Source organism: Lontra canadensis, unplaced genomic scaffold (assembly GCF_010015895.1).
Source record: "Lontra canadensis isolate GAN:19392208 unplaced genomic scaffold, GSC_riverotter_1.0 scaffold48, whole genome shotgun sequence".
Classification (NCBI taxonomy): domain Eukaryota; kingdom Metazoa; phylum Chordata; class Mammalia; order Carnivora; family Mustelidae; genus Lontra; species Lontra canadensis.
The window spans coordinates 5,582,130-5,605,779 of NW_022631042.1; the positions used below are offsets into that span (position 1 = coordinate 5,582,130).

Genomic DNA, 23,650 nt, shown 5'->3' on the forward strand with positions numbered 1-23,650 from the left:
CGAGTTGTTAGACAATCCTCTCACAGTTGCTGGGGTCTACCAAATTTACACGGTCTTAGTTAACATCTGAGTGCTTACTCTGCCTCATTCACTATTGAAAGCACTTTATTTTTATTAAAGATTTTATTAGAGAGAGAGAGTGTGTGTGTGTGTGTGTGTGTGTGTGTGTGTGTGTATGAGCAGCAGGCAGGGGCAGAGGCAGAGGGAGATCTCGGCAGAGAGAGAGGGGGAAGCAGGCCTCCTGCTAAGCAGGGAGCCACGAGCAGGGCTCCATCCCAGGACCCTGGGATCATGACCGTAGCTGAAGGCAGCTGAATGAGACACCCAGGCCCCCCTGGAAAGCACTTTGCTACCTCACTTAACCCTCAGAGCCACTCCATAAATGTCCTCATTTTACAGATGAAGAAACTAAGACATAGAGGAGTTAATAATTATCCCAAGACCATACAGTATGTGGTGGACCTGGAATTTATACCCAGATGCCAGAACTAAATTTCTAACCATCAAATTAAGAAAAAGGAGGTAAATTTTTAGATTTAGTCACAGTAGAAACCGGAACTATTATAACCAAAGTAAAAATAAAAAACCTAATCGAAAATTTTCTGAACTATCAAGACCCTGAATTTTCGAATATCTTCCCGTAGAGAAAAAAGCAAATCAAAATTTTCTTATCCAACAAGTATAAAGAGTATCTGAGAAAAGAGAAAATGAGTTTTGAACTAGGAGGGCCCTACCAGTTTCAAATATGATAATTCTTATTTAACAGTCAGATAGTATCAAACAGAGAAACCCCTGTGAAAGGGGCTTCTAGTCCCAAAAGTCAAGAGTTCCATTCTTGGTGTGGTAAAGCAACACAGTTAAATATCTCTTCTTTATAGCCCAAATTTTGGATGACAAATGTCTTATATAGTAATGATAGACTGGTTTAATATTAGTGTATAGGAAACGTCCCCATTAACCAAACCACTCAAAATAATCACCCATCATACCATAATTTACAAAGTTTAAGTACTTCCTAGCACAGGGATCCATAAACTATGACCTGGGGGCCAATTTTAGTCCATTCCTGGTTTTTGTAAATAAAGTTTTACTGGAATCCAGCCATGTTTGAGGTTGCTTTCGTGCTATGAGGATAGAGCCAAGTAGTACCAAATGCCACAGAGCCCATTAGGCCCTGGAAAGCCTGAAATATTTTCTATCTGGTCCTTTCCAGAAAAAGTATGGCTGATTCCTATTTTAGTAGCTTAAGCACATTTTCATCAGTGTTAAATACCTTAATGCATGTATGTGAAACTGAGTCCCATGTAACTTTGTTCAGAAGTAAACCCTATGATTAATAAAACTTGGGAGAGTTTTTGATGGTAATATTTCTACAATGTGGCAGTGAATTAGGCTTATTGATCATGTGTTTATCCCATTGCAGGGTGTTAGTGTTTAAACCCACACATCAACTTGCCCATTTCATACAGTTAACTTGAGGGACCTCCCCTTCCTCTAGAGATCAGGGATTTTTCTCTCAGTGTTTCCCATGATAGACCTTGCTAACTATTCAGGGCCTTTGGTCTATGCAGACCTTGGACCTGTCTACTTATCTTTTTCAGCCAGTTCATTCTTTTTCAACCAAACGATTTCAGGCAACTACCATCAAACAGCTGCTAAATGAACTTATTTGCCATCTGGGCCTTATGCCGCATATACAATTTGTAATTTGTTGTTTATTTAGCAAGACTGTTAAATATTTTCCTATTTTGCATTGCTGAGTTACTCTAAACAAACTTGTTCGTTGTTTCTCAGTCCCACTAGAGGAACTATAATGTTGTGTAGGAAACTTCTTGACTCGTAGTATCCTCTGAGTACGTCCAGGAGCTGTCTCACAGGTCTTTGCATAGGACATCTCAGAGAACTTAGCTTATCTAATGCCATGATTTATCAATTTAAAATGCACAGTGAGGAGCTATGAAAGATTGAGTAGGTTTACAAACTTAGGACAGAGTGGAAGCCCCACTATGCCTGAATCCCATGCTGTTGCGGCAGCCTGCCCTGCTGATGGTGAGGAGAGTAAGACTGGAGTTGGGATTTGAACAAGGGGGTCCAAAACACAAGGGTGCTTGGTGTCAAAATCCACCCTTGTTGAATTAGACACAGGAACAAGTATGTCTAGCCCCAGCTGTGGAGAACCAGTGACCTGATAGACAGCCATGGCTTTGGTTTTTGCTTTTTTCTGTATGTTACTGGCAGGGGGGAAATGAGATATGTCTGTGTCTCTTATAAATGTATTATACACATTTAGTGACTCATACGTACTTGGTAATTTCATACCTTCCTATTTTCATCACATGCTTGACTTTATGTCTAACATGTCATACAAACTACTTCCTTATACACTTAGTTTCATCTCTCCGTATTATTTCTTTTATTAGCAGAGCTGAATATTCTTTTTTAAAATTGAGGTATAATTGACATAAAGTATTAGTTTCAGCATTACAACATAACAATTCGATATTTGTATATATTTTTTTTAAAGATTTTTTTTTTTTGACAGACATCACAAGCAGGCAGAGAGGCAGGCAGAGAGAGAGGAAGGAAGTAGGCTCCCCGCTGAGCAGGGAGCCCGATGTGGGGCTCGATCCCAGGACCCTGGGATCATGACCTGAGCCGAAGACAGAGGCTTTAACCCACTGAGCCACCCAGGTGCCCTGATATTTGTATATATTATAAAATGATTACCACTGTAAGTCACCTCTCTCACTGAATGTAGTTAGGAAACTTTTCTTTTTATGATAGAACTTTAAAATTTATTCTCATAGTAACTTTCAATTTGTAATATCGTTATCAATAACTGTAGTCACCATGCTGTACATTATGTCTCCATGACTTAGGCATTTTATAATTGGAACATTGCCGCCTTCAACTTCCTTCAACCATTTTAATCCCTGTATACACACACCCACCTCTAGCAACCACCGATCTTCCTCTCTGTAAGCTGGGCCTTTTTAAGTATTTATTTATTTGGATTCCATGTATAAATGAGATCATAGAGTATTTGTCTTTCTCTGAACAACTTAGTTCACTTAGCATAATGCCCTCAAAGTTCATCCATGTTACAAAGGGCATTTTTTATGACTGAATAATAGTCCATGGGGTGTGTGTGTGTGTGTGTGTGTGTGTGTGTGTGTGTGTGTGTGTGAGATCTTTGTCCATTCATCCATTTATCCATTGACAAATACTTGGGTTGTTTCCATATCTTGGCTATTGTAAGTAATGCTGCAATAAACATAGGTATTCAGATATCTTTATTCGTTGGCATTTCTGTTTTTTTCAGAAAATACACAGAAGTGGAATAGCAGAGTACTATAGCAGTTCTATTTTAAAGTTTTTAAAAAAGATTTTATCTATCACAGAGAAAGAACAAGCAGGAAATGTGGCAGGCAGAGGGAGAAGCAGACTCCCCACTGAGCGAGGAGCCCAACGAAGCACCTGATTTCAGGACCCTGAGATCATGACCTGAACCGAAGGCAGATGTTTATCAGATATATCATTTACAAATATCTTCTTCCTTTGCATAGGTTGCCTTCTGATAGTTTCCTTTGCTGTGCAGAAAGTTTTTATTCAATGTAGTTCCACTTGTTCATTTTTCCCTTTGTTGGCTTTACTTGTGATGTCAGATCCAAAAAGTCATTGCCAAGACTTATGTCATAGGGCTTTCCGCCTATGTCTCCTCTAGTTTAATGGTTTCAGGTCTCACATTCAAATCTCACATTCAAATCCATTTTGAGTTAATTTGTGTGCAGGTTGTAAGATAGTGGTCCAGTTTCATTCTTTTTCATGTGGTCATTCATTTTTCTCAATACCATTTATAAGGAGACTGCCCTTTATGTATTGTGTATTTTTGGTTCTTTTGTTGTAAAGCAATTGACCATGTATGCATGGGTTTGTTTCTTGGGTCTCTATTCTTTATGTTTGTTTTTATGCCATTACCATACTGTTTGGAAATCAGTAAGCATGCTGCCTCCAGCTTTGTTTATTTCATTTCTCAGGATTTCTTTAACTATTCTATGGTTATACACAAATGTTAGGATTATTTATTCTGTTTCTGTGGAAAATGACATTGTAATTTTAATAGGAATTGCATTGAATCTGTAGATTGCTTTGGGAAGTATGAACATTTTAAAAATATTCTCCCAAATCATGAGCATGGAGTATCTTTCCCTTTGTGTTACCTTCAATTTCCTTGATTAATGTCTTATAGCTTTTGCCCTAAAGATCTTTCACCTCCTTGCTTAAATTTATTCCTAGTTTTTTACTCTTTTGGATGCAATTGTAAAAAAAGGTTGTCTTCCTAATTACTCTTTTATTCGTGTATAGCTATACTCTTTTATTGGTGTATAACTGATTTCTTTATATGAATTTTGTATCTTCCAATTTATTGAATTCATCTGTTGGTCCTAAGAGTTTCTTGGTGGAGTCTTTAGGACTTTCTATAGTATCACGTCATCTGCAAATAGTCACCATTTTACTTCTTCTAATCCGGATGCTTTTTCTTTCTTTTGCCTAATTGTGGTGGCCAGGACTTCCCATACTACGTTGAATAAAAGCAGTGAGAGTGGACAGTCTTGTATTGCTCTTGATCTTAGAGTAAAAGCTTTCAGCTTTTTATGGTTGAGTATAATGTTGGCTGTGCTGGAGTCACATATGGCCTTTGTTGAGGTTATGTTCCCTCTATATTCACTTTGTTAAGATTTTTTTAATCACTAGTGGATGTTAATGTCATATGTTTTTCATGTATCTTTTGAGACAATCATGTGATTATTCTTCATTTTGTTGTTCAGTGGCATATCACATTGCTTGATTTGTGATGAAGCTGTAAGTGTTCCTTCTTCTTCTTCTTCTTCTTCTTCTCCTTCTCCTTCTCCTTCTCCTTCTCCTTCTCCTTCTCCTTCTCCTTCTCCTTCTCCTTCTCCTTCTTCTTCTTCCTTTTTTTTTGGAAGAGTTTGAGAAGGATTGGTAATAATTCTTCCTGAAATGTTTGGTAGAATTTACCAGTGAAGTGGTCTTGTTCTGGCTTTCTGTTTGTTGGGAGGTTTTTGTTTTTGTTTTTGTTCTTGTTTTTTTTTATTTGACAGAGAGAGAGAGAGATCACAAGTGGCAGAGAGACAGGCAGAGAGAGAGGGGAAGCAGGCTCCTTGCCAAGCAGACAGCCCGATGTGGGACTCGATCCCAGGACCCTGAGATCATGACCTGAGCTGAAGGCAGAGCAGAGGCTTAACCCACTGAGCCACCCAGGTGCCCCTGTTGGGAGGTTTTTAATTATTGATTTAATCGTCTAGTAATCAGTGTGTTCAGATTTTCTATTTCATCATGATTCAGTCCTGATTGATTGTATATTCCTAGGAATTTATCTATTTCTTCTAATTTTGCCCAATTTGTTGGCGTATTTGTTCATCGTATTGTCATGATTCTTTGTATTTCTGTGGTATCAGTTGTAATGTCTTCTCTCTCATTCAGATTTTGAGTTTTCTTTTTATTTTCTTGGTTAGTCTTAACTAAAAGTTTAATTTTTCTCTTTTCAAAGTATCGACCCTTATTATCATTGATCTTTTTCTATTTTCTTTTTATTCTTTTTTTCATTTATTTTTACTCTGATCTTTATTTTTTTTTCTTCTACTAACTTTGGGATTTGTTCCTTTTTTAGTTCTCTGAGATGTAATGTTAGGTTATATACTTGACATATTTGTCTCTTGATGTAGACATTTGTTGGTATGAACTTCCCTCTTAGAACTGCTCTTGTTGCTTTCCACATATTTTGGCATGTTTTATTTCCATTTGCATTTGTTTCAAGGTATTTTTTGATTTCTTCTTTGTCTCATTATTCAGCAGTATGTTGTTTAATCTCCATATATTTGTAACTTTTCTAGTCTACTTCTTACAATTGATTTCTGGTTTTATACCATTGTGGTCAGAAAAGATATGATTTCAATCTTTTAAAATTTAAGACATATTTGTGGCTTAACAGATGATCTATCCTAGAGAATGCTCCATGTGCACTGAGAAGGATGTGTGTTATCTTTCTTTTGGATGGAATGCTCTGTATTTATCAATTAAGTCCATCTGGCCTAACATGTTATTTCTTTACTGATTTTCTGTCTGGATGATTTATTCATTGATGCAAAAGGAGTATTCAAGTCCCCTACTTTATTATATTGGTCTCTCTTTCCCTCTTTAGGTTTGTTAAAATTGCCTTTATATTTTTAGATGTTTCTATATTGGGTGCATAAATATTTACAAATGTTTTATCCTTTTATTGGATTGATACCTTTATCATTATATAATGTCCTTTATCATTTATGATAGTTTTCATCTTAAAGTATATTTTGTTTGCTGTAAGTATAGCTACTTCAGCTTTCTTCTGGTTTCCATTTCATGAAATATCCTTTTCTACCCCTTCACTTTTATTCTGCGTGTATCTTTATACCTGAATTTCTTGTAGGTAGACTGGGTCTTGTTTTCATTTTTTAAGTCCACTGAGTCACTCTGTCTGATGATGATAAAATTTAGTCCATATACATTTTAAGTATTTACTGATAGGAATGTGTTTTTGCCGTTTTGTTCATCATTTTCTGGCTGTGTTGTAGTTCTCTATACCTTCTCTTGCCTTCTTCCATTGTGAGTTGATGACCCTTAGAATGCTATGTTTACATTTCTTACTCTATTTTTTTGTGCATCTACAGGAGGGTTTTGCTTTGGTGGTTATCATGATACTTACATGTCAAACTTGTAATAGTTTAAGTTGATAAGAATTTAAGTTTGAATGCATTTTTAAAGCTCCACATTTTTTTGGCATCACATTTTACATTTTTTTGAATCGTGTGTGACCCTTAATTAGTTATTATAGTTTTTTACTGCTGTCTTTTAACCTTTATACTAGCTTTAGTAATGATTAATCCATAACCTTTACTACATATTTATTTGTGTGATTTATGTTTTATATGTTTTATTATTAATTAGCCTGCTTTTTTTTTTTCAGCTTAAAGGCCCTCTTAAATTTTTTATAAGGCCAGTTTAGTGATGATGAGCTCCTTTAGCTTTTTTGTCTGGAAAACTCTATCTCTTCGGAATAACTTTGCTTTTGGGTGGAACATTTTTGGTTGGGATTTTTTTCTTCTTTGAGCACTTTGAATATATTGTAGCCTGCTATATTGTAGCCTGCAAACTTCTGCTGGTAATTCTGATAACCTTATGGGGAGTTCCCTTGTGTGTAACAAGTAGCTTTTTCTTTCTACCTTTTTTTTTTCCTTGTCTTAAACTTTCAACATTTACTTGTACGTCTCAGGCTCTCCTTGGGTTCATCTTATTTGGAATTTTATGGGCTTTCTGGATCTAGAGGTCTATTTTCTTACCTAGGTTAGGGAAGTTTTAAGCCTTTATTTATTTAAATAAGTTTTCATCTCCTTCTCTGTCTCCTTTTCTCTGGGTCCCCTTTAATGCAGATGTCAGCCTGCTTGATAAAGTTTTCCTTAAGTCCTTTTTTTTTTTTTTTTTTCTGTTCTGACTGGGTGAGTTCCTCTGCCATGTCTTGAATTCATTGATCCTTTCTTCTGTTTCATCTTGTCTTCTAGTCTGCTGAATCCCTCTCATGTACTTTCAGTGCAGTTATTTATTCTTTAGCTCTGTCACTGCTCTTTGATACTTGTATCTTCTGTCCCTCTGTTGAAGTTTGCTGTGTTTATCCATTCTTATTCTGGGTCCTTTGAGTATCTTTATGAGAATTTCTTTGAATTCTTTAAAACATAAATTACTTATCTATGTGAAGGGCTTTTTCCCTGAAGTTTTATTATTATTGTTTTTTAAAATTTGGAACAGATTCTTCTGTTTCTTCATTTTACTTGACTCTCTGTGGTTTTCTTTGCATTAAATGAAATAGTCTTGAGTTTCCTCCTGTAGATGACCCTTATTGTTCAACCCTGCCCTAGCTCCTGTTCTTTAAAGAAAGTATTGTCTTTCCTATAGGGTATTTTTAATATAATTTACTTACTTTGCATATGTATTGTCTTTCCTCTTGTATGTATTTTATACAATTTCAAGAAAATGTTGAATAATGATAAAGATTAGAATATACATGCAATTAGCTAAATACGAAAGACACATAAGTGAAATCTTTTTCCTGATACCTAAATGCTGTGAGATGATTTTCTTTGTGAAGATTTTAAAGTCTGAATCACTGCTTGGATGCATAGATCTTGTGTGCAGTGGATATATATGTTTTTCCTCCAATTCTTTGTCTCACTTAGCTGAAGGAATTAAATTTCCTTCATATATCTTTTAGATCACCATGTCAACTTTTAAGTATCAGATGTCTAGAATCTCAATACAGGGATACCTCCCCTCAGCCACTGCTTCTCAACTAAATGTAAAGACATAAATCAGTACACTTTTTGAGATTTTCTTAAGATCCCTCCAAACTGGAGGTGTCTTTGGGATTTTCAGTATTTACCCTGGAAGGTAATGTGAGGAAAACAAGTTATTATTTTTTTTTTAAAGATTATTTATTTATTAGACAGAGATCACAAGCAGGCAGAGAGGCAGGCAGAGAGAGAGGAAGGGAAGCAGGCTTCCCTGCTGAGCAGAGAGCCTGATGCAGGGCTCGATCCCAGGACCCTGAGATCATGACCTGAGCCAAAGGCAGAAGCTTTAACCCACTGAGCCACCCAGGTGCCCCAGGAAAACAAGTTATTTTTAATTTTAGTATTCAAACCAGTTATAACTACTTTGTCATGTAAACCACTGTGAATAAAACACAAGATAGAATGTGGTCTATTTTCCCTTCCTGTGAAAGCTTTTTAGGAGAACTAGTGCTCTGCATTAAGTGAACCCTTGATAAAGAAAGAAAATTTACCTAATAGTAGGTCTCCTAATAGGAAGGAAAAGTCCTTAAGCTCTAGATTGAAGTCCTACTGCTGTCAAGGATGAAATCAAGTATCTCTTTTGCTTTTCCTCATATGGGCTTAAAAACAGCCTAGGACAAAATGGTCATGGTTGAACTCAGAAAGCATAGTGCCAGAAGGAAATGGAGATTCAGACAGAATACTTCTTACAGAAAACTAGGGTAAATGTCTTGTGACAGAAGAACCATGCAAAGTACAGGAAGGAAGAACGAATTTTAATGGTTGAGACCATTCTGAGGTGACTATGAAAGCAAGAACTATTACAACAAATAACTGTTAATGCACATTCTATGCTTGGTAGTCTTCCATACAGTAATTCCTTTATTACCATTTACATCTCTTAACACCTAGCACAGTATTCTGAAGGTGCCAAGCGTAAATTGTATGTAACTGAGTTGAAAGAGCACATATTCATATTGCCAGAAGAGCTGCAGAGCGTGGAAGATGGCAAAGTCCTTAAACATGAAGAGCCAAAATGTGCTAAAAACAATGTCCATTTGCATAATCAGTGTCAAAATATAAGCCCATATTGTTATACAGTAAGAGAATGGTTACAATGCCAGCAGTTGCTGTACAGAGGATTCCATAGAGAGAGAATCTTGAGTAATATATAACTTTACTTTCCATTCTTAAATGTCTTTCAAAATAGTCGGTGCTCACGAACTGTGATGTACTGATAGTCCTGGGGTCAGTCTATTGCAAATGAACAGGGACACTGATGTTTTTCCCTTGATAATGAAGACAGGAGTTTGGGTCCAAGATTTGTTGAGAATGTCCACTGTGTTGAATTTGCCACCAGGGAACCAGTTAGTGAATCAGTACCAAATAAAAACAGTTGGTTCATTCTTGAGCCATGTCTATAAAAACTGAAATCAATTCGATTGTGCACATGATGAATTCTAAAAGGTTCCAGTTTTGTGTGCAAAGTGGATTTTACCAACATATTAAAATCCTTTAGAAATGTGCTGCTGCTTAGTGGAAAAAAAAATGCCACCATTTCTTTAACTAGAGGATAAGGTGTGTTTTGAAAAAATAAAGCATCTTAAGTCTTTGTTTTGTAGGCCAACAGTAACAAAGGTCCTGACGTAGCTGGTACAGAAAGGTGAAAATACTGCCTGAAAAATAGAAGAAATGTTACTTCTTCAAAGCAGTGGAAAAATAAAACAGGTAATATTTATGTTCCATATATGCAAGATATCATTCTTTCTATTATTTAGCCTAATTTTTCAAATGACAAAGAAAAGTTCTCAGATGGACATTATGGATAAGGCACTACATATTCCCAATCATGGAAGGCTACTTTCTGACTCTCAAGAATTAGCCAGATAAAGAGTGGTAGCTAATTAAACCACTTTTTGCCATCCCTTCAGGCCACCTTTCATTTAGAAGTGTATACACTATTGCTTTTGAAAGAACTATTGGCTTAATCTGTGATCCATTGAGTAAAACCATATGTTAACTCCACCATCTTTATTCCCTCTTGTATGTCCATCTTAGTTTTTCAACTGTTTACAAATCTATCCAAAGACATAACTTTTATAATATTCAAAACTGATGCTCATTAAAGGAAATTTCTATCTTCCATGATTTTTCTAGAACTAGTAATCTGCAAAGAAAATTTTTCTTCTCTTACGAAGAAATAGTTTTATAAAAAGCAGTAACTTTTTCTTGTAACAACATCATGTCAAAGCAAAACTAACATACTTGCTGATGAAGACACTCTGAAAGCTTTCACTTATTCACCTTAACTTAGGCATGTATGGACTGAAGAAATTTGACATTCAGGGCTCCTTAAACACTGATGAAATTTATCATGTAATTGTGCTAGAGAATACAGAAAACAAATTATAACTACCACCTTTTGAAAAGTATGCTTTCCCACTAGAACAAGTTTTTTGCAGTAATTTATTAGATAAATTGTCATATGAATATCTTTGTCTAATCATAACTTATTTTTTACAGTGTTAATGATAGGTCTTAAGGTGATGCAATATGTCCTCTATTCTAATGTGAATGTATGTAGGCAAAGTTATCGATTCTACTTCCTAGTGAATAAATAACGGCTAAAATGATCAGAACAAGATTCAGCTGCTTTCCTAGACACCGGCTGTGAATCTCACACAAAAATATTGGACAGAAAATTCCACTGTACTTTTTTTTTTTAGCAATCAATTTGACTGATTCACATATTAAAAATGAACAATTCTGCACTGTTATAATGTTCTGGAATGTCTCCAGAAGATAGAATAAATGCTAAATAGTCCCTGACTATTGGGAACTCATGAAATTTTATTAGGGATTAACTGTGATAATACATGAAAACTGCTTAGCAAGAATTAGCAAGAAATTTTTTCCAATATTATTCTTGGTACCAAGTAAAAAGCTCCAGAGTTATGGGTAGCAACTCCAGAATTTCTATATAAGACATATTGGGGTCAACAGTCTGATTTGAAGTTGTGGCTTTCCAAGTAAGCATATTGCTTTTACTGAGGTTGTATTTTGTTGTTCTGAAGAGCTTGGGAAGAGAGGCTGGTGGAAACATTTGGGGAAGTAGAAGAAACATTGGGGGAAATGGAAAATTCTCCCTTAGAGACCATACCAATGCCACCCATGATGATTAAAGGCTTCCATTAGGGGAGATAGGATCAGGCTTTCATTCCTGTTTATGAACAAGGGGGCATGGGCACTAATACCTAAAACACCGAGGTCTGAACTACTTCTACAATTTTTCTAAAACTCAAATCTTGCCCACATTTAAGAGATTTTTCCTTTGAACAGAATAATTTAGTTTTGTTGTGTTGAACACGGTTTTTTCATATTCTCTTGTACTGTTATATTCAAAGTCAAATCATACAATTTAATCATACATTGGGGCTTCCACAGTAAACATTTGGGGTATACACCCTAATTTTAGACCAACATGTCTATACGCAGCAATTTTGTTTTTATATTAACAAGTTTTGTTCATTTTACTTCAGTGTTCTTTTAACAGCCCATTTTTCTTCTAGCTCTATTGTTTTCTAATGAGTTTTTAGTTCTTTTACTAATTTCTAGCTGAAGTTTTTTTTCCCCCTTTCCCCTTGCATAACCTTCTCTAGGCAATGATATATTAATTACTTTTGATTTCTCTATACTTAGTGAGAATCAAGAAATGAAAAGTCAGAATAAAGCTATATTCATACTAACTTTTCAAAGGCGGTAATTTCATCTTTTATTTCATTCCTCCCAGAACTTAAGATGTAATGTAGTGATCTGCTTGCTATTCACAGGCCACATTTACTTGTCCAGTCTTCGTTTTTGTTCTAATTTAGACATCCCAAAACTTGGAGGGTATATTAAAAATGATAGTAGGCTAGACAAGTCTAGAAATGGTCGCAGCCTAATTTATAACTCCTCTTTAGTAAAATGAAAACAATATGAAAACTAATATTACTGAAGCACTATATAAATTTCTTGGTATACTTACTTATTTTACTCTCTTTGATCTGCATGCACAGTATGAAATCATAAAAGCAACAAACATCACCATACCAACACTGAGTAAGATAATTTCTACCAGGCCAAGGAGGTTTATTTTTCCAGTCACTTGTTTTCTGAACATTTCTGCCTTCTCATCACCAATGGTACCAGTCTGTAATCAGATTAATAATTAGCATTATAGGAGTAGATCAGTAGGTAGGAGCAAAATACTTGAAACCTTCCACTTACTTATTACTCTTTTCTCCAAACACTTGCATAGGTGTTAGTCATCTGTATCTTTAAGACAAGCCAATAGAATTCACCTTGCACGTCAAGGGCAGCAATAAATACCAAGGTAGAATACTTACAGAGTGAAATATAATCCCCTTCCCTTTGAATATGTTATATAGTGCTATTGAACATACTAAGCTTCATTGATCTTCAAAATGGCCTTACTAACATATTCCACAATTTTCCAATAGATGTTTCCTATTGACAGATAAAGTGGCAAAGGTCAACAGCTCTGATCCGTCTCAAGTTTTATGTTCTGCATTTCCTAATTTTAGGGCTAATTAATTCCATGGTTTACACTACACTACACTACAAATATCTCATCAGGCAATAGGATAGACGGCCTGTACCTACTCTAACCGGGTCTTTACAAGCTTGGTTGATTTTATTAACACTGTAATATTCACCGAGTCTTGAGTTGTTTGGAGTTACATGTACATATGACTTCTCCTAAAACAAGCATTATGACAAGAAAAAGTGCTTAAAAGATAAATTTTGAAAATGAGCAAAATGATAGAAAATGCTTTGACTTTCTAAAAGAAAAACACTGAAAACTAACACAAACTTGGTATTTCTGTGTGGTTGGGTTTTCTCAAACAGGTAGAATATATGTACTCATCTATATGGGTAAGAAAACATACACAATTTCAAATACTATACATACATTTTCAGTTTTGAGACACCAAAAACTTTTTTATATACATGGAAGTTTACTGCTTTTAATGACAGATTAAAAAAATACTAACCTCATTAAGCCAAAGAAGAGGCACAATGTAGTTTTGCTTAAGATTCTTTAATGCTCTGTAATACATATATAAAAAGTAATTATGAAAACACATATATGACAGAAATTTCAATAAGTACTAGTGTAAATATATGTTCAGAAATTAGCTGCTTTTGCAACTTGGTTAAGTTCCTTGATTTTTTTCCCCTGTAATAAATCATTTAAATGTTAATGTGACTGTTTCTCAGACAGCTTTCACTCTTAAAAAACTTTCTAATATCTATTTCTAATTAGACTGACTTTTTCTAAGCACAGATTTTCCCTTTCCTCAATGGGAAAGTGAAATAGGAATTCCAAAAACTGGTCATAGAAATATTTGGACAGCTCACAAAATGAGAGATGCCACCAAACACTCAAAACATTCCAAAATATGTATAGTTATCATTTCAATAAACACTGGATATAATTCTAAATTACAAATGAAAATCATCATATGCATTTAATAATGATTATTTAATGACCTTAAGCCAAAGAGAAGTTGAAAATTTGTATTCTTTCCACTTACTTTAATAGACTAACTCACATTCTTACAAGAAAATACTAAAAATCAGGTAACCATAAACTTGTTCAAGAGACTCACTCAATTTTTCTTGCTGGCTTGACCAATATGTTGACTTGCAGCCGTTTTGCAAATCGTAAAGTGAATCCAGTTATCTAAAAAGAGAACAAACTAGTTATTAACTTAAAAAATCCCAAATTTTTATTGTTATATGGAAATTAAGATGAAATTCTACTACTTGAAACTTGTGAAATTAATTTTGACATATTAAGTATATTACATATTACATTGCATATTATGAGAATCACAGGTGTACATGCAGGTAAGCATGGGTATGCCTGTGCAAGCACACACAATTTCCTCGCCCAAACAGTTGTCAAGGTTTTAGTTAGATGTGTGGTATCTACCAAAAATGGTTTTGGGTAATTAACAAAATACTGCAGTGCTGAGCTGATCATATAGATTCCTGAACTCTGCATCATCAAATGTATATTTACTCAGAATCAATGTATCATCAGTTTAATTTTAACACTACCTTTCTCATTATTTAAACTGACACATGACCACTAAAATTTTGATATTTAACTTTTTATTGATTTTTCTTCACATTAACTATAATAGATCTTGCCCCCAATTCACATATATCCATAAAAATCTCTTTTAATTCCTCATAATACACAGTATTTCCTCAGGCAAGCAATATTTACAGTTACAAATTATTTTTTTAAAGATTTATTTTAGAGAAAAAGAGAGAAGAGGGTATGAGTAGAGAGGGACAGGGGCAGAGAATCTTCAAGCAGACTCTCCACTGAGCATGGAGGCAGGTTTGATCTCAGGACCCATGAGATTATAACCTGAGCCAAAAGCAAGTCGGGGGGCGCCTGGGTGGCTCAGTGGGTTAAAGCCTCTGCCTTCAACTCAAGTCATGATCTTAGGGTCCTGGGATCGAGCCCTGCATCAGGCTCTCTGCTCGGCAGGGAGCCTGCTTCCTTCTTCTCTCTCTGCCTACTTGTGATCTCTGTCAAATAAAAAAAAAAAAAAAACAAGTCAGAGGCTTAACTGACTGAGCCACCGGGGTGTCCCATAAACTGCTGTCTTATGCTTATCTAATATTTACTGTTTTAAGCTAATTAGAAACTTTCTCATCGATATTCCTGACTTATGAACCACTGAATAGGCCTATAAAGTTCCATATGCTGAAAAACTACAGTTTAATGACTTTGACATTTTATAAGCAACAATAGAAAGAAATTAATGTAATTTTCACTGAAATGAAAATAGTAATTTATCAAGATTGTGATTCAATAAATGTGATTAAGAAGAAGGAGAGAATTTATTTTTTCTTTCAGTTTAATCAATAATATATTTGCTTACAGGTTCAACATCTAAGTATGTGCTATGTTCATCTTCATTTGGACTTAAGCCTTCAATAGGTTCTCCAATATCAGGACTCGCATGTAGAAAATGAGGAAGTGAAATGTATACAGGCTTTCCTGAAAACAAATTTTAAGAAATAATTGGGGATAAATCATTTCCCTCATTTCACATACCACTCAGAAAATATTTCCTTAAAAAGAAAACTTTTTAAATAAAAGAAGGCACAGCTGGGCTTAAACACTGACTGGGGAATAAAGGTGGGAGGAAATGATATGACCTGATCACTACTGTACAAAAACAAAATACAAATCTCTTCATCATCCTAGGCAGTTAATGTCTAATGTCTACCGTTCTTCCTTAGGGGTTAATTTTCAGTATGTTAAGTTTAGCTGCTGAGCACAAAATTTCAAGCATTATGTTCATGTTTCAGGCAGTGATATATCTGTGAACTGAGAATTAATTTAAGAGGTTTTCTTTCTTCATTCTCATTAATCCCAATATGAAGGAGGTAAGCTAAATAAGACAGACTCCAAATTGCACTTAAGTCGATTCTTGCTTCAAAGACATACTGAAAACATATTTTTATTAACCAATTTCTGGGGAAGAAAAAGCTAGAAAAATGGAAGATGGATAAGTTGGGATGCTCAGAGTAGTCTAGGAATTATTTTTATCTTATTACCTATCTGAAAAGACACAGGAATGGTTACAAACCAATATCCAATGAGTACTTAATATCAAAAATAGACAATGAATTTATCGGAAAAAAAAAAAAACCCACAAAAAAACACCATGTAACCCATTTTAAAAAATGGGCTAAGGACCAAAATAGGTATTTTCCAAAGCAGCAGAGAAAATAATAATACCACCTAATAATAACAAAGTGGGACCTGAAAAACAAAACTGGGACCTGAAAAAACAAAATCAAAACAACACTTTTCTACCACCACACTTACTTCCTGGCCTTATTGCTTTCTTGCGCTGATTTTAAATTTTTGGTGGAAAGGGATCTTGAGTAAAGGTTGCATTTTAAAGAATACTGCAAATTGTATCATGGACTGTGCTACTGAGAACATTTACTCACCTTCTTTGCATTTGCCAATGTCTAGCACACCATATGATGTACAATTTTTTGAGATAACTTTTTCTGTGCAGAAACAATGGTTATCTGGATTTTGAAGCGGAGATGCAAAGGCCATGGATGGAAGAACAAATCTATAGACAGGGATTCCTTTCAGATTAACGTCAGCTCCAAACACAGCATAGATTGACCTAAACACAGATAAGAAAGAGCTTTATTCGAGGAAACTGAACTACATTCTGGAGATTTTTTTTTCTTTTATTTTTAGATTTCTATTCTTGCTTTAATTTAGAGAAACTGCATTGGATACTCTTGTCAGAATTTTAAATTCTCACTTATTTCACAGGAAAAAAATTCTTGGGAAACTGCAAGGCATACCAAGACATACTACCTGAGTATGAACTATTTTTACCTTTATGCTCAAAAGTTTCCAAGAGCAATTTTTGCTGTGACCTACCATGGGAATTTATATGGAAGACTTTCCTCACAGTTAATTTCCTCTATAGATTAAATATTCATATGACTTCCTCAAATCTTTTATTTGTGCCCAGGTTAAATGAAATACAATGAAAATTTCTTTCTTTTACAACTCAGTCCTGGAGAGGAAGACCAAGTACACACTGCGGCGTGTGCATGTGAGTTCTTGATATACATTATCTCATTATTTACTAAGTGACCGCTTCAGGTACTGAGTACTCACCAACACCAAGGCAATGTGCTGGGACTCAATACATATTCGAATCCCCACATAACCCTACGTAAAGAAACACTGCTCTCTTCAGTGTCACAGGTAAGGAAAAATATTGAGATATTTCAAATGTTTGCCCATCATCTAGTCTTTAGGAACAGAGCTAGGACTCAACTGGCCTAGACTCCAGTGCTTTGGTGATATCTGCTGGGAGCCACCAATTTTAAGAGGCTGGAGTAGCAGAGCACATGACCATTATTCTGTGTTAATGGCATCCCCTTCTCTGGACATCATTAGAAAGATGGGCATGACCTTCTAGATGGGACTGTTATTGAATATAGTCTAGTGTAGTCAATAGATAAATAAGGAAAAATAGGGCTTAAACATTGAGAAAAAATAATTCGTATAATGTATATGGTCCATCTGCAACCGTCAATTTTTATAAAAGTTATTAAGCATATTATGAATATTTGTTTATTCTGAATAAAGCAGGAAAAAATTTCCCTATGTGTACTTTTTTCCCTCAGATAATATCATTATTAAGTGTGAGCTTGAGGTCTGTGTTTTGTCACTTGGGGAAAAACGTTCTGACTCCCAGAACTGCATCGTTGTCTTTGTCTTACCTGCAAATGTCAGAGGAAAAGAAACGCAATACTCGTGTCTTCTCAACAAAAGGTGGAAATGAGGCTGCATCTGTTTAAAAATTAAGCCAGTGAAAAGGGATTAGATGTAACGTGTATTCTAGAAAAATCCTGTGATCTCTATGCCAGTATGATCAATAGAAATATAAGGCAACCTGTATATGTAATTTTTAAATTCTTCAGTAGCCACATTTTTTTTTAGCAAGTAAAAAGAAACAGGTATATTTGATCTAACCCAGCATATCTCAAATGCCATCATTTCAGCATGTAATTGATACAAAAATTAACAAAATGCAATATGTATATTTACAGCACATTTCAATTCATAATTCCATTAAGCCCATTTCTTAATTTCTTTCCTTAATATCAACATGTGCCTAGCAGTTACCCTATTCAATATGTCTATATACTATATATATTCTTTGGTATTTAATTTCATGTTAAATCTTCCTACTCCTTAAAAATGAAAGTTTACAAAAATAATGGCAAAATCACATGTTAAAATTGTGATTGTGTTTGTTTTTGAAATCCCTCACCCTATCAGTAGGTGGTACTTTTATCACTTTGAAGTTCGCTTAGAACTTCTGTTAGATTTATGTTGTTTTTACTTTAGGGAGCGATACACTAGTCCTAATGGCTGATTAATATTTTCTAAAAATCATTTATTAAAATTCACTAACCAAAATTTCTTCCACATGCTTGGAAAACATACCTATCACACACATGATATATGAAGAAATAACTAGATAACTCCTGCATTTGCTTCTCTAGTTAGTTTCACTAAAATGAGCCATACCACTGAATGTGTTTGTTGAAAACAGGAAGACCCCTCCTTCAATTATGCATTCTGGGTTCTTTTTCTGGTTAAATGCCTCAGTCTTGTGATCTTGTTACATTTCACTTATACTCTTGTAATAAGTAAAATATAATAGAAGATCTCAGTGAACTTGATTCTGGCATTGAGAGAACTGGATCTTCAAGGATGGCTTGAACTCTCCAGATAGGTCACTCAACAGACATTGTCTACAACTGCCTTCTCAACACTGTGACCATTAAAGGAAAAGGAAAAAGCTCCAGGAAACAGAGGGTTTCAGATTGGGGGTGGACGGATGGGTTATCCTGGTGATGGATATTAAGGAGGGCACGTATAGCAAGGAGCACTGGGTATTATATGCAAACAATGAATCATGGAACACTATATCAAAAACTAATGATGTACTGTATGGTGACTAACAACAAAAAATAATTTAAAAAGCTCCAAGACTCATCATCTGAAATATCATTGGAGATTATGCCACAATTATTCTCAATTACCAGGGAAATAACTTACAAGATTGCTGACTTTTTTTTAAAGTTCAGATGTATATCAATATTTTCATTTTATGTCTCTTCTTACTGGAGAAGATAGAGGAGGCACTTTTAAATCATAACCTTTTCTGTTTTGTCAGTTTCTTTTCCCCAGTGCTATAAACCAAGAATCTCTCACAGAGATCACATCAGAGTTCCCTGCCCTGTCCAATCTACCTCTGATCCTAGTTTGTTTTCCTTCTATTTTCTTCTTAGATACCTTTAACTTTATGCTTGATGCTCATATATTTTTTTTTTTGTGATTAATGGATCCTTCACCTCTCCCATTAAAACTTACCATTGGACAGAATTTAATAGTGTTTTTTTTTTTTTTTCCCCCTTAAGCCCATAAAGAATCCTTTAGTATTTAGGAGCAGTACAATGTATTTCTCTGTATCTAAGGTCTGAAGTATTATGCTTCTGTAATTACGGAAGTGAGTAGCATTAGAACGCTTGACAATTTATTTGCAGAAATGCTTTACTTAGGGCTTTCTTGAAATTTGGTACAAAGCAAACTCAACTAGGTTTTTGCTGTTCTTTTTCTATAAGACAGTGGCAACAAAATTAAACAGATGTGCGAAACCCATCAGTACATTTGGAAAAGTAAATATTCCCTGTGTTTCCTTTTTATTCTGTACCCTTTACGTAACTTTGTATTTAACTATCTTCATCTTTATTATATTTTTTTCTACAGGGTACGGCCTCACCAACTTTGGAAAACCTCATGCTTCTGTCTTGGCATCTGCATTGCTGAGAGCTCTCCTCATCTCAGGTTTTAATTACCTCATGGTATTCGATTCCCATTTGCTTTTTAAAACCTTAATTCTTTAACTAATAGGTCTATCTGCACTTTGCCTTTGCTTTTCTTCACGGAGAGTAAGCAGCCAGATCTAACCCTGCTATAAAATCTAAGTTCATACTACTTTTCCCCACTTCTAATTTAGAATGTTCATTTTGCACATGTTTTTCATGGAGAGTAGACCTCTAACCTTAAGTTTTTGTTCTCCCCCCGCCCCCACTCTGACCACTTTATTCAAAAGAGATGGCTGTCTTGAGACTTCACGGATTCTACCTCAGCTTGAAATCCCATTTTGAAATATGTTTTACCTTTTGTAATTATCTTTATTTTAAAAATTCTGTCAATTTTAAATTATCTGTACACTACTTATAAAATATGTGAATAGTAACTCTTCTCTAAGTTTTGTGGTTTTTTTTTTTTTAACCCTTTACTTCTTTGCCAGGAAGGTGGTTCATGAAATTGAGCTTTTATATAACAAATGTTTCCCTAGTCATGCAGGAAAGGCTAGTCCTCAGAGATAATCCTCCAAAATCCCATCACATTAGACAGACATTTACTAAGCCTATGTAACAATAGAGACTGAATGTTGTTGCATGGCTCTAAAGATAGGTAAATGCATATCCTTAACTTTCAGAACACTGTAGGTACAGGGGTGGAATTTGTGCGATAGAGGGAGGCAGGTTCATTGTGAGTATTACCACGAAACAAATGCCCTTACCTGTACCATTAATCATGTCACAATAACTTGGCCAATAGGAGAGATTCCTGAGGAATAAAAAGAAAGGAAATCAACAAACATTCTCTCTTTAGAGCTCCTTTCTCACATTACTTTATCTATTATGATTCGGTACTTCTGCTAAAATAAAGATCTGTGACAAAAGCCAAGTTGAAGAATTGTTCTAAATCACTGAGCCCATGTTTTGTCTGAAGGATCCATTAAGTGGCCAGATTATAAATTAAAACGTTCATTCAAAAAAACTTAGAGAACATTTCTGAAGAAAGAAAATGGAGAAACACATCTGAAATTTAGACCTCTACCTAGGGGAGAATTTTTTTTTTTTTTCCCAATTGGGAGAAATGGACGAATTGGTAGTATTTTAAGTGTTCAAAATAAATAGGAGAAAAATAATAAGTGGTTAACTGATGTAAGCTCAGTCTGAGGGAGAAGAGGGGTGTGGGGAGAAGGAAAGAAAAGCAGATGTTGAAGAAAGAGAAGAGACTGGAAACCTGCAGATCATCGATTTATACTTTTCTCCCTTTTAATGCTTACAGAAGCTGGCATTCAAGTAGGACGGAGCTAATTCCTACCCTGGTGTCTATGCAAGATATATATATATATATATATATATATATATATATATATGCGCCATATATATATATATTATATATATATATATAAATATATATATATTTTTGGAAGCAATACAAACAACAGTAGTAATAGTTTCTCTGTATCTTCAGCCACTTTTTGGTGATGGAAAACCTTTTTCCCACTGTTAACGTATCATCCAGTGACATGTCAAGGCAAGCTGTTGCTTTTTTTTTTTAAAAACAGAATAAGTGGACAATCATGCTCAGTCTTTTCAGGATCAGTAAAATTGATCTTGTCATAATCTCAAAATGTTGTGGAATTCTCACTCCAATTAGAAGCACTTAGCAACTCTCCTCAAAATGTCTCTGTAATATTGAAATGGCAGAAATGCTCATTCCCCAATATACAGTGATGCTATTTCCCCCAAAATAAGCATTTAGAAGTGTTTTTCTTCCACTAGACTTTTCTAGAGAAAGATATACTACCTTAGTGAATATTTAATGGCTGGATGCAATTTTTAGATAGGCACTCAGTGTGAGGCAGTGGTTACTTATATTAATAAAAACATTTCATCTCTTTCAATTCTGACTACTGTATTCTTTACCAGGAAATAACTAAGCTAAAGCACATTTATTAACCTTGATTAGAAAAGGACTCTCTTCCCTGACACTTACTGAGAATCTTCCTATTTTTTACACATAGGATAAATTATGTATACTCCAGATGAATAGTCAGGAGCTAGGGGGAAAAAAGCAAATCATGACTATATGAATTTATCTCATTCTATTACTCCTTCAAAGGAGGCACGGTCTTTATTTTCAAGTTTAATATGCCCATTTTAGAACTGCATTTGAAATACTAATTCCATTTTTGCACTGATAAAGGCTTAAAAATGCTGATTTGCCAATACAGAAAATTATTTTAAGAAATTTTTGAAGGGAAAAGTCATGAAAACATTTGCATGGATTCATTAAGTTTTCATCTTTGTAGACCCATGCAGTCATGCCGTGACATGAACATTTTTTATTTGATAGGCTTCATAAAAGTGCAACACACCCGGCACGCTGTTTCTAGCTGCTAGTTGTTGGCTTATGTATTGATTTTCATCCCTTCCGTTGCGGTCACATAACTGTAGGCCCATCCTGCGGCAAAGATGGAAATAGTCCCTTTGGATTTCTTTACATAAGAGAACCTGTGCATGAAGGTAAACCAAATTCTCAACTGGGGCTGATTTTCAGCAGCTACACGTGGGTGTGACCAGCTATCATAACTAAAGGTTTAATACCAGGCAGAACAAACTTTCCAGGGCTGAGATACAGGCAGGTCTGGACCACAGTTTATGCCTGTGCCTTGTTGAACGAGTACCACACCTGCCTCCCAGTACACACACTTTACCTGGATACTTACTTACCTTTTACCTTTGTAAGTGTCAATTATGGCAACTTGGCTTATGTGGTCTTTCCCAGTGAAAACCGTATACACGCCATCTGCAGTGTTGTTGTACTGAAAAGATAGGCAAGAAGAAATCACTTCTAGGACAAGCCATATTTTCCAAGTTATAAAATATGTAACTCGCTTTTGTGTTTTTCCAGATTCTGGTGGTTTGTGATTACATGGCTGGAAATACATATGCAATGAAGGTTTAACATTATTGGTCTCGAACATTTAAAAAAGATAGCATATAAAAGGCACCTAGAAATAAGTGCTCGAGGTTGAGACAAAGGAAGGAAAACCTGTAGCAGAAGCTGACATGATCCAAACTGTAGTGCTCTTTGTCCTAGCTAAGCCGGTAAAGTAATTTTACCACTACTATTATACTGAGGTGAGGGGATATTAAAAAATACCTATGAGAACAAGGACAGACTTCTAGAGGTATTCCAAATATCATGGTCTTTTCTTTCTTTCTAAGTGCTATGATCTTTAATAAGCGGATACTAAAAATTAGGCCTACAAAATTAAAAACAGAATTAGCCAAGGAAAGAGTTATGAGTTTTTGAGTTTAAAAAAAAAAAAAGATACTAGCTGAATTTCTGATCCTTTTAAGGCTTTCTACATTCATATTTATTGACCTATAGCCTTGCAATCCTGAACACTAAAACTAAATAACAACAAATTGGAGAATATAACTAATACTACATATAGTGCCAAATAAGCTACAGTCAAAATTCCAATTTGATAGTTAGCTTGTCCTGTTTATAATTTAAAACCTTAAGCTATAAGTAAGTGCATTGCCGGGTTCGCTCTTTCTGTAATCTGCTGTTATTTCATGACAAACACATTAAAATAGGACATTGCTGATTCATCCATCTCATTGCGTGCAAACTTAAATTTATATTAACACAAATCTGTAAGAGGTCTGAAGGAGGAGGAATGATAAGATGAATCCATTTAACACAAATAAAAATATGATTATTAAACTTGATTTTTTGAGAA

At 35.0% G+C, this 23,650-nt stretch overlaps 1 protein-coding gene across 1 annotated transcript in view; it reads right to left on the reverse strand.

Annotated features, from left to right (window-relative positions):
• Positions 1–9,139: 9,139 nt before the first annotated feature.
• The window catches only part of CD36 (CD36 molecule), a 38,324-nt gene continuing 23,813 nt past the window's right edge, over positions 9,140–23,650 (reverse strand). The window contains exons 7-15 of the mRNA XM_032873256.1: positions 22,629–22,720; positions 20,624–20,670; positions 17,742–17,811; positions 16,434–16,621; positions 15,350–15,468; positions 14,057–14,130; positions 13,439–13,493; positions 12,409–12,573; positions 9,140–10,057 (exon numbers count right to left, since the gene is read on the reverse strand). Of these exons, the coding sequence (XP_032729147.1) occupies positions 12,409–12,573; positions 13,439–13,493; positions 14,057–14,130; positions 15,350–15,468; positions 16,434–16,621; positions 17,742–17,811; positions 20,624–20,670; positions 22,629–22,720 (810 nt within the window). The 3' untranslated portion in view covers positions 9,140–10,057. The remainder of the gene's footprint in view (positions 10,058–12,408; positions 12,574–13,438; positions 13,494–14,056; positions 14,131–15,349; positions 15,469–16,433; positions 16,622–17,741; positions 17,812–20,623; positions 20,671–22,628; positions 22,721–23,650) is intronic.